At 35.8% G+C, this 12,528-nt stretch overlaps 1 protein-coding gene across 4 annotated transcripts in view; it reads right to left on the reverse strand.

Annotated features, from left to right (window-relative positions):
- Positions 1 to 12,528, reverse strand: part of gapvd1 (GTPase activating protein and VPS9 domains 1) — a 61,112-nt gene continuing 48,584 nt past the window's right edge. For all 4 annotated transcript variants that reach the window (XM_083554396.1, XM_083554394.1, XM_083554397.1 and 1 more), the window contains 10 exons: positions 12,165 to 12,236; positions 9,987 to 10,112; positions 8,651 to 8,780; positions 8,124 to 8,233; positions 7,437 to 7,596; positions 6,712 to 6,899; positions 6,369 to 6,582; positions 6,196 to 6,268; positions 2,055 to 2,252; positions 1 to 1,799 (listed from right to left, as the gene is read on the reverse strand). In XM_083554396.1, the coding sequence (XP_083410522.1) occupies positions 1,659 to 1,799; positions 2,055 to 2,252; positions 6,196 to 6,268; positions 6,369 to 6,582; positions 6,712 to 6,899; positions 7,437 to 7,596; positions 8,124 to 8,233; positions 8,651 to 8,780; positions 9,987 to 10,112; positions 12,165 to 12,236 (1,412 nt within the window). In that variant the 3' untranslated portion in view covers positions 1 to 1,658. The remainder of the gene's footprint in view (positions 1,800 to 2,054; positions 2,253 to 6,195; positions 6,269 to 6,368; positions 6,583 to 6,711; positions 6,900 to 7,436; positions 7,597 to 8,123; positions 8,234 to 8,650; positions 8,781 to 9,986; positions 10,113 to 12,164; positions 12,237 to 12,528) is intronic.

The following is a 12,528-nucleotide window of genomic DNA, read 5'->3' on the forward strand; positions in this document are numbered from 1 at the left end:
TGCAATTACAAAACAAAAAAAGTTTAATAATTGTTTAAGAATTATATACAAGTGTATATTAAATCACAGGCAGTTTTCTCCCATGTGTGCACATCAATCATACTATTTCTGATCAAAATAATGAGCATACTCTTTACAAAGAGTGGTGGACAAAGATTGGTCAAAGATTTTGGAGCTTTTACATAAAAATGTAGTATAGATCCAAGTCAAACCTGTTAGATATAATGCATAATTTTACAATACAATGAAAATTCTTTTAACACTACAACCATTATTCTCATTATTAACCCATAGCAAACCATGCCAACAAAATGCATAATAAAGAAACTACATTTTTAAGAAAAATGATTAGATATGTGGAACCACAGTATTGTGAGGGGAAAGAAAAAACCCAAAACAATTACAAAATTTTTAATGACCATTCATGCTGTAAATGAAGGTCTTTGTTGTAGGTGGAATTTAGTAATCCACACATTATTAGCTAAATTGAAGGCTAAAAATGACAAAAATAATTGAAGGTACTACAGTTTATTTTAGTTCTGTCAAAGAAAAATGTGACTTTTGGAGTTCTGTGAATAGGCCCATTTCATTGTATTTTCGAAGAAATATTTGTTTAATTTATAAGCCAATTGTGGATTGTAGATAATAAAGTTTTTAATTCTACAATAATAAGCTTTACAGGCACCATTTTAGTTTTTTTTTTAATCATCACAGAACTCTAATAAGTGGCTGAACATACACCAAAGCAAAAACTAAATTACTAAAAATAATTTTAAATTAAAAGAAAATTAAACCAGAAAGTTGCTAAGCAAAGCAAATATAGGTTTATACACAGCACAACTAGTTTGCAAGGAAACCCTGTTTTGTCAGTTCTTAATATTTATCATATACTTTGAGAAATATATCTAAATTTCTCTTATTTTCATCTAATGGTTGATTTTGGAATATAACATTACATATAAAACAAAGAATAAATATAATTTTAGTTATATAAATATGCATGCCCTTACATGTTGAGGAAATGAGAAATGAACATGAAAAACAGCATACACAAATTTAACCAATGCCTTTTTAAAACCTGTGATTCAAGTAACAATCACAAAAAATGCAACAGATAATATTCTACTGATGTTCATCTGTCTCCATCAAGCTAGAGGACTTGAAATGATAAATGGTTGCAAAATGTATAAGAATGCATGGTTTCTCTGAAGCTTGCCACCACTAATATAAGTACACAATCAAAAACAAACAAACAAAAAAAATATATATAACCTGGTCCCTTCATTCTTTCAGATACTTTAATACCCAATTTCATTATTAATATAAAAAAAAAAATGCTTCCCACCACCTCACTCAGAATAAAGGAGTATAGTCCAAATGAGTTTAAGGTCAATATATGGTGCACCCTCCTCTACAGTTAAATCTAGCTTTAACACCTCACAATTTTACATAGTTTACTTTTATTTTTTTTAATAAATTGGCACGTTTAATTTTTTTTTTAAACATTCAATGCCTCTGTGGCTCTAAATACATCTAAATAAGCTAGTTTACAGTGCCATGATTTGTGGCTTTTGTGAAAGATAGTGTAGTTGGTTGTGAATTCTAATTTTTTTCCTCAAGCTTCTTCAATATTTGCTTATACAGGTGGCTGTTCTGGTTCACTTGCGCTCATCAATAGTTTTAATAAATTCAACAGCAGCTGTAAACTGCATCCACCAATAACACTCCTCTCCACTCAGCTGACTGGCATAGAAATTACAGATGTACTGAATGGTGGACAGAAGGCAGGGTGGGTTTGCCTGAAGAGAAATTGTAAAAAAGAGATAGACATGTATTACCATGTATTAACACACATAAACCCCACACTTACTCAATAAGTTACCAAAATAGTGGACACTGATTTATAGCTCAGCTCTATTTATGCTAAAAAGTTAAAACATCTTTTAAAAATATCTATTTTTTTCAAGTTAAGATAATCTATCTTAAAATATCTGTACATCAAGCAGGATCTTTTTTTCCATTCATGTACAAATTTTGCAATATTTTAAACCCACCTTTATAAGGACAAACACAAGCACAGGGACAAAATCATCAGCTCCAGGCACAGCATCCTCATTGGCTAAGCTGAGGAGATTCATAATTGTTGAACACATTCGCAGGATGCACTGCACTTTGTCCCTTGGTGTCTTGTATGCACTAATCGTCCTGATTTCTGCCTGTGCAGAAGGCCATGGAGCCTCTTTCAGATAGACCTATAAGTGCACACAATGGATACATTGAAACTCTTCACATTACAATATGCTGTTGGCCTCAGAAACAAAAGTAATATTTGAATTTTGTTTATTAAAGGACTGTAAGAAAATTAGCTTAGGGCCATGTCTTGCTGCATGACCCACTTATGGTTAGGCTTTAGCTCTCAGTCTGGCCAAAACAAGTCTGGTAAACCCAGAATTCCAAACCATGATACTGCTACCCCATGCATGGCTGGGATTAGGTTTTGAATTGGAATGCAATGTTTGTATTTTGCCAAACATAATCCTATTCATTTAAAACAAAAATTTCTAAACTACATTTTTTTTCACTTGTTAACTAAACATTCAACCGATACGTTTCTGGTTTATCCACATAATCCTGAGCAAACTGCACACAAGCAGCAGCATTCTTTTTGAAGAGCAGTGGGTTTCTCCTAGCACCATGCATTTTCAGTGTTTTTGCCTGATGGTGGATTCATGAAAATGTAAAACTACTCAATACCACTGTGGCCCTTAGATACTACCCAAGGATTCTGTGCCTTAATGTAATTACAGGTAGTCGTCGACTTACGACCTATGCAACTTACGACCTATGCAACTTTACGACCACAATCGCTAGCCGCGGCGTACGACAGTGCGAAACCATCTTCCGACAGAATTTCACAGAACTGTACATATAGCCTACTCTACTTACGACCAAAACGTGTTACGACCGGTCTGTCGGTCCCAATCGTGGTCGTAAGTCGATGACTACCTGTAATATTCATGGCAACCTTGAAGTGATTTTTGCTGGACGAGAGTAACACTGACAACGAGTTTTCTCCATTTGTATGTAATTTGCCCAGAGTTGACCGAAGGAGGGCAAACTCTTTAGAAATTATTTGGTAAATTATTACAGCCATAACTCTCTTTCTGAGGTTCTTAGGTACTTCTAAAGGAATGGCACTTCTCCCATGTTCTTGACACTCATCTCTTATTGCCACTTCGTTAGCTAAATCATAATTAAAATTTTATATATACACACACACACACACATATATATACATATATATATATATACACACACACATATATACACACACATACAGTGAGGAAAATAAGTATTTGAACACCCTGCTATTTTGCAAGTTCTCCCACTTAGAAATTATGGAGGGGTCTGAAATTGTCATCGTAGGTGCATGTCCACTGTGAGAGACATAATCTAAAAAAAAAAATCCAGAAATCACAATGTATGATTTTTAAACTATTTATTTGTATGATACAGCTGCAAATAAGTATTTGAACACCTGAGAAAGTCAATGTTAATATTTGGTACAGTAGCCTTTGTTTGCAATTACAGAGGTCAAACATTTCCTGTAGTTTTTCACCAGGTTTGCACACACTGGAGGAGGGATTTTTGCCCACTCCTCCACACAGATCTTCTCTAGATCAGTCAGGTTTCTGGCCTGTCGCTGAGAAACACGGAGTTTGAGCTCCCTCCAAAGATTCTCTATTGGGTTTAGGTCTGGAGACTGGCTAGGCCATGCCAGAACCTTGATATGCTTCTTACAGAGCCACTCCTTGATTATCCTGGCTGTGTGCTTCGGGTCATTGTCATGTTGGAAGACCCAGCCTCGACCCATCTTCAATGCTCTAACTGAGGGAAGGAGGTTGTTCCCCAAAATCTCGCAATACATCGCCCGGTCATCCTCTCCTTAATACAGTGTATTCGCCCTGTCCCATGTGCAGAAAAACACCCCCAAAGCATGATGCTACCACCACCATGCTTCACAGTAGGGATGGTGTTCTTGGGATGGTACTCATCATTCTTCTTCCTCCAAACACGTTTAGTGGAATTATGACCCAAAAGTTCTATTTTGGTCTCATCTGACCACATGAATTTCTCCCTTGACTCCTCTGGATCATCCAAATGGTCATTGGCAAACTTAAGACGTGCCTGGACATGTGCTGGTTTAAGCAGGGGAACCTTCCGTGCTATGCATGATTTCAAACCATGACGTTAGTGTATTACCAACAGTAACCTTGGAAACGGTGGTCCCAGCTCTTTTCAGGTCATTGACCAGCTCCTCCCGTGTAGTTCTGGGCTGATTTCTCACCTTCCTTAGGATCTTTGAGACCCCACGAGGTGAGATCTTGCATGGAGCCCCAGTCTGAGGGAGATTGACAGTCATGTTTAGCTTCTTCTATTTTCTAATGATTGCTCCAACAGTGGACCTTTTTTCACCAAGCTGCTTGGCAATTTCCCCGTAGCCCTTTCCAGCCTTGTGGAGGTGTACAATTTTGTCTCTAGTGTCTTTGGACAGCTCTTTGGTCTTGGCCATGTTAGTAGTTGGATTCTTACTGATTGTATGGGGGTGGACAGGTGTCTTTATGCAGCTAATGACCTCAAACAGGTGCATCTAATTTAGGATAATAAATGTAGTGGAGGTGGACATTTTAAAGGCAGACTAACAGGTCTTTGAGGGTCAGAATTCTAGCTGATAGACAGGTGTTCAAATACTTATTTGCAGCTGTATCATACAAATAAATAGTTAAAAAATCATATATTGTGATTTCTGGATTTTTTTTTTTAGATTATGTCTCTCACAGTGGACATGCACCTACGATGACAATTTCAGACCCCTCCATGATTTCTAAGTGGGAGAACTTGCAAAATAGCAGGGTGTTCAAATACTTATTTTCCTCACTGTATATACACACACACACACACACACACACACACACACACACACACACACACACACACACACACACACACACACACACACACACACACACACACACACAGTTAAAAGCTTGGACATAGCTTTTCTTTTTTATTTTCAACATTGTACATTAATGTTGAAGATATTCAAACCATGAAAGAACAAATATGAAATCATGTAGTAAACAAAACTCTGATACAATAGCCCAAAATGATTTATATATTTTAATGCTCCAAAGTAGCCACGTTTTGCTTTGACAATGCTGTTTTTGCATTTTCTTAGTCAGACTCATGTGATAATCACCTGGAATGGTTCCTCTCCTTCGTGAACTAGCTTTACATTAACCAAAGGTGTGTTCGAGGTATTTGTCCTGTTGGAAAACAAATGATGGTCCCACTAAGTGGAGAAACAGGTGGCATGGCATGCTACTGCAAAATGCAGTGTTCCCTAAATTTGCTTCACCTTCACATGCTTCACCATGGGAACCACACATTCAGAAACTGACACGGGAGTTAGAAGCAAAAATCTCAAATTTGAACTCATCAGACCAAAGGTGTCCAAAATGTCCATTCCATGTGTTTCTTGGCCCAAGCAACTTTCTGTTCTTAATAAATAATGGTTTCTTTGCTTCAACTCGACCATGTAGGTCTGACTGGTCTCCTGTGAACTGAAAACCATTCCAGGTGACTACCTTGTGAATCTAATGAGAGACTACCCTGTGTTTGCCAAGCTGTCATCAAAGCTAAATGGAGCTGCTTTAGACAATCTAAAATATAAAACAATAAAAAACATCTTTCATAGTTTGGATGTCTCCAGTAATAATGTACAATAACAATGTTTAAAAAATTCATTGTACTGTGCATATAGTCAAAAATCTGATCAAATTTTTGGAGAATTAAGAAAATTGCAAATAGTCTCCTTGTGTGACAGAACACCTGATAAAAGTTCACTAACTGCAATACATGTTGATTAACTTTTATGTAGACTAGATAAGCAGAGCTCTGTAGTAATATTAGTTGAAGTAATTGATGCAAAAGATTTTTGGTATCTAATATATTTTTCAAGCATTTCAATTATATTATTAAACAAATCATCAAAGCCATAATTTACTACACTAATTAATATATTAACATTTTAGATTATCAGCATTATTGACTTTTTTTTATTACAATTACACAATATGTCGGTAAAACAATGATGATTTTAAATGATGGTTTCTTGGAGCAAATATCAGTTACCTCTGGGATTTGGAGAGCCTTGTGGTTGGCAGTCACCACTTTGGACAGGCGATTAATATGCTCTTGCAGAACCCTGGAAATAAGAAATGTCATACAAACAAAAGATGAAATAATCTCTGATCACTCTTTAAATGATCTCTCTTGATTGAGAGATAACTGTAGTGTTCTCTCACTGGTCTCGAAGAATGTCTCCATCCTGGTTTGGGTAAAAAGCTAGTTTAAAGATGCGGTTCATGACACTGCGCTCTATAGCCATCTGGGCATCCTGTAGCTGTTCCTCACTAGCATACTGCCAGATAGCATCATGTGCCATTGCACCATAGAGGTAGCGCAGGAAATCCTCTACTGCTGCAGTCTTATCATCAGCTGCTGTGAAACCCTGAAATGCTGTGGCACAAAAACAGAACGATAGTAATGAACTATTGCAAATACGGGTGGGGAAATACATATTTTCTGCCATTAAATTTGATGAGAAAATAACTGGAAAGAAAGACACATGCACATATACATACACACCTTTAATAAAGTCTTGCATCTTGGACTCCATATGTTCTAGAAGCAGTCGGACACAGACAGTAGTAAAATAGCGATTGGCCACTTCTTTATCTCTAAGTACTCTCTGCAATAGCTTCTCTAGATGAGCTTGAGAAGTCTGCAGCCCCTGCCGGCACCGTGTCAAATACGCTATGTATGGAGCCCGCTTTCTACCAGACACACATCACATTACATTTCTTATGTCAGCCAAATACCAGCACACATGACAAAAAAATTCTAATTACCTGCAAGCTTTATAGACATTTTAAACTCATAGATCAATTCATTAAGATCACCTGTACACCTGCACATTCATGTATACATCCAATCAGCTAATCATGTTACAGCAGCACAATTAATCTAATTATGCAGATACAGTAAAAAGTTTCAGTTAATGTCCATATTAAATGGGTGGAAAAAGAGAGAATAGCCACTTTTGGTGACTGTGGTAATCAGAAAAATATTGCATTTGAGGCTACAGTGGGCACAACCTAACCAACAATGGAAAGTGGGTTACTGGGGAAAAAAAAAATGCCACGCATCTACATAAATTGTAACACTATTCTGCTGCCCCATAATGCAATAATTTCATAAATGAGCAGTTGTGCATGTGTTCTTAATAAAATTGACAGCAAGTGTACATGTAATTTTGTATGGTAACTTTATGGCTTAATTGATATTGATGACTGGTTTGGCTGTTCATGTACCTGTAGTCCTCAGCAATTGCTGTTAGCAGCTTTCTGCAGGTCCGTGGATCTAGGCGACTGACACAACGCATGGTCTCTTGGATCTGAGCCATCTGGTTTTTATCCTGTAAGTTAATAGCCTCTGCCAGCTGCACTTTCAGAAAGCACACAATTTCATTGTCTATACAGAAACAGAGAGACATAAACAAGACTGAGACAAAACACAAGAGCAAATAATGTGGCTTTTGAAGTTCAGAGTTAACCATATTTACAATTAAAAACACTAAACTCTCATCAGAATACTTTATTTACAGTAAGATATATTACATTATTATAAATATATTATGAGCAACTGCAATAAGTGGCCACATGTGCACTAAATAGTTACTTCTATACCCAATAAATAATAATTATTATAATGTTTAAAGAAAAAAAAGAGACATTAAAAGGGGAGAGTTTGGAGAGAAGGGAATAAAAAAAAAATTATGGAAGGGAAAGAGGAGGAAAATTGTAAAGACAGGAATAGCAGTATGAAGATTAAATGCACAGTAAGTAAGCACTTTAAAATTAATATTTTTTTCTTCATTTTAAAAAAGCAGTGAAAGCATGGATTTATAGTTGCTTATTGCTTAAGATTATTAAACTATTCTAAAGCTTACAACTACTTTAATATATTGCATGACTTGTTTCAAAATGTGTTAGAGGTACCCTCAGGGTCTGCATGGTCAGGGAGGCCATTCCGGGTTACAGTGGGCATGATGGGAAAAACTACTGAATCTGCAGAGCATAGAGCCAGACGTAATTTCTTCTTTGCATCGCTGAAAGGCAAAATAAAACACACATGAATTTACCCACTTAATCAACAACAAAATAAGTGTTTTTGAAGAACAAAAAAGTAAGGAAAAATAAAATAAAATAGAAAAGTCAGGTCCATAAATATTTGGACATTGACAGTTTTATTTTGGGTGAAAGCTGTAGGAATTACAACAATTATTTTAAGCATCGCCATAATACTTTCACATTCTTCATAGATCCGATAGTAATCTTCATATCTTTTAAAAGGTGATGTAATTCACCGAATTTAGACAATTTTAAAATTAGAATGTCTGCACTTTGAGCTCAAATTATTTTGTTTTAACTTTAATATACTTTCTCAAACACCTTAAATAAAAATACATTGGCCACTGTCCAAATATTTACAGAGTTGACTAAAAGGGTATGCATGTTTTGGAGACCTAAAGGAAAACTTGCTGTCCTGAGGCTGTGCCATCTCTCTGGCCGAGTCGGTCAGGTCATCCGTTGAGATGTTCTGCAGTCCCTCATTTCTCTGGGATTTATGATCACCTTCACCCTCCTTACACATTTCTAAACACCAATGGCACAAACAGGACGGGCTTAAGAATTATTTTAAACACTCTTGACAAGGAAGCACAGTGCCCTTCACTACTGTTGGCACCCATAGTACATCACAGCAAAAACGTTAAATGGTTTTATTTTTTAAACTTTTGATCTTTTGTTAAATAATTGAAAAGTAATTATTTGTTCTAATAGATGTCAAACAGCTGCAAACACAACACATTTTATATGTGTGCCACATTTATTACCACCAATGTGTATTCATGAGTAAAATATATTTGAAGTATTTTCCCACTGATTAAAAAAACTGATGGAAAATTAGCTTTCTTTTTCTCAGAAGTATAAATATGAAGCAACATATAGACCAAATTTAATTTATCATTCATCACAATGGGTAAGACCAAGATATATAAAGGTTATGTGCAGCAAAAAGTTGAGGTTTACAAAACAGGAAGTGTCTACAAGAAAATAGCAAAAGCAGTATGAATGGCCATGTCGACCATTAGGGCAATAATTAAGAAGATCCAGTCATCTGGAAATTCTCTAAATCAAGAGTACAAGAAAGAGGCCAACACATAAATTTGCAACAAAGCGTATATTGCATCAACGCACTGTGAAGAGGATAGTTGAGGTGTCCAATAAAATCTCCAAGGATCACTGCTAGAGAATATCAGAAGTTGCATCTTCTCCAAAACTACAATTGAATGTCACCTACATTACCACAAATTTTTGAAGTAAAATGCTCTACTCCTATCCAAAAATAAACTTCACTTTGACAGGCACAACTGGAAGTTCCAGTGGAATTGGATCCGTTTTTCTGCCAAAGGACCTGGACATTTTGGTAGCATAGCTTGCATCATAGACACACTCACATAATAAAATATTAAATCAATAGCTGCATGTCTCTGCTAAAAAGCTTTAAATGGTCTATGATTTGAGCGGGCCAAAAATCCAACGCATGATAAAATTAACACAAAAATAGTAAACTAAAGAGGAGAGTCCAACAGTGTGGGTTGTGACATTTGAAAGTTGTAGAGTGTATTGTATTCTGTATTGGTCTCTGATCCCTTGTCTTGTATTCTCTAACATCAGGCATTGTGGAAGAAGCCTCACAAATGTTTTTCACACTTAAATATGTCCGTACAGTGATTTTGTTGGATATGCACAAGCAAACAGTGAATGAATTTAATGAGTACTTTAGGAAAACTAAATTACCTGGTACGTCATAGGTGGCTGGTGTTGCTCCCTCACTTGGGCTGGGTCTCTTAATGTTCCTGTATTTGTCCAATATGTCTTCTACTGCCTGAGCATGACAGCTCAGCCCTGATAATGAAGGCTCATCTGACAGACCCAAAACACGTAACACACACAACAGTACCCTGAATAAATACCATTCAACTGTTAAGAGCAGCCTAACCTATTACTAATGATTTTTTTTAACTAACACATTAAAACTAAGCCCCAAATGCAGCAAACTGTGGTGCAGTGTCTTCTGACAACCTTTCTAATTCAATCAGTCCAACTACATGTCCAACACATCATCTTAAACAGACCCCTTAACAATTAGCAGACAAATGTAAAAAGATGATCAATAATTAATTTTGTTCATGTCAACAATCAATATTATTCATTAAGATATAGAGTATAATAATAGTGTAATTGGATTAATGTTGAGAAATATTTTCAAGAAAAAAAAAAAACCTGAAACCTTTTTTTTTCCTAATCACATTTCCTTGATAAAATGCCAGTCAGACTGAATTTTGAAAAAAATAAAAAGCATTCTAAAAAAGTTACAGAAAAACCAATAAACAGATTACATAAAAGTAAAAAAAAATAAATAAATAAAAAAAATAAATAATAAATCAAGTACTTGGATATGCAAGTAATCAGTAATCAATTAAAGTGGAAGCTGCATTAGACCTCCCAGGCACTGCATAGATTAGGCCATCTCTCCAAAAATCAGCACTCAAACAAGAAGGAAACCTCTGAAAGAAGCCAAAGAGCCAATGATTGCTCGAGGAGCTGCAGAATACAGTGGCTGAGAGCAGGTTAATGGTGCACAAGACAACCATATCAAGTGCACAACAAGAAAAACTGAGACAATGATCCTAAGCAAAAGGCCAAAACAACTGAAGTTGAACAAGAGCAAAAAAAAAAAAAAACCCAACCCACTGAGATTCTAAAGCACTGTTTAAAAATTGCAGTTCACAAACATGGCCTAGCCACTCACCTCACTGTGTGTAAAACTGGTACATGTGTATTCCAAAAGACGTAATGCTTTTGTTGCAGTAACATGTGGCTCTACTAAATATAAATGCTTACTGGCTAAATGCTTACAACAGCAAGATATTTCTGTTTTTATTTCACACAAAAATAGTTCCCAACATAAATCCATGTCACCTCGCAAGAAGTGATTTTGATTACTTAGTGTTAAAAAAATAAAAATAAATAAAAAACAAAAGAATAAAATGTCAAAAACTTTTACAAGGCACTCCATGACTTTGAATTGCCCATGACCCTGTCATTGGTTAACTGCTCGTCCATTTTTGGACCACTTCTGAAACGTTATTACTGCAAACAAATCTCAAATAGCTTTAGTTAACTAATATTTTAAAACAATATTTCCAGGAAATCAGCCACTGCCACTGTGACAAATCATTAGAGAAATTACTTGTTGTTCATGAGAGATGTGGTTTCATCAACAGATACTCCCCACAGGTATTTTTTTTGTTAACAGGTTTCGAATGATTCCCTTGCAAGATACTACATGATGTAATACAAGTAAAAAGGTACCTTTTCCAGTTGTTAACAGACAGGAAGTGTTCTACTAAATTAGTAGCAAACCTCTGCATTATCAGGATGTTAATATTAAAATTTTGGTTGAAAAATAAGTAGCAGAATTGTAGTGTGTGCAAAAAGGATTAGTCAAGGGGGAGGAAATGCTGCAAAGCATTAATTATTAATACATAAATAAAAAATTCCAGATGCTAATGATAGCCAATTTCATATGTAGGTTAAAACACAGTAATTAACTGAAACAGAAACAGCTGTGTACAAGTGTTATGTGCCGCAAAAACAAGTTTGAATAGTTTTGCTTCTCTTTCTGCCCTCTGTCTCCCTGTCATCTTGCTGGGCATTTGGTAAGGATTAAAAGGGTGAGAAAAGGGTGCTCACACCAAATACTGTTTTGATTTGGATTTTTCTTCTGTTCAGTTACATTTACATTATATTTATATAAATAAATAAATACACACACACACACACACACACACACACACACACACACACACACACACACACACACACACACACACACACACACACACACAAAACATAACACAAAAAATGTGTGTGTAATTTGCAAGTAACATATGAAGAAAAACAAGAGGGCACCTTGGGAACCCTTCTCTGCTCCAAGATCATCCTTCTCATGCTTGTCCCGTTTTCGGAATGCTGCGATTGGTGCTGTAGTAAGAACAAAAGCAGTAATTACAATAAGAAGTGCACTATTTTACAAGTACAACGTAAACATTATTCTTATGTAAATGTGTGAATAAAATACAGTTGAACTTCAATTTAGCAGTAGAGTAGGCTAGGTATCAATAAGCACCTAAAGAGCTGTGTTTTTCCTCACCAATAGAACAAGAGATGTGCAAATCAACACATAAATGGCACAACATTTACAAATAGCTTTTAGCTCAGACATTCAATGACACATACATGAGGACCCACACCGATCAGCCAGCAGCTAAACTTG

The sequence above is a fragment of the Silurus aristotelis genome, assembly GCF_946808225.1.
Source record: "Silurus aristotelis genome assembly, chromosome: 11".
NCBI classification, from domain to species: Eukaryota; Metazoa; Chordata; class Actinopteri; order Siluriformes; family Siluridae; genus Silurus; species Silurus aristotelis.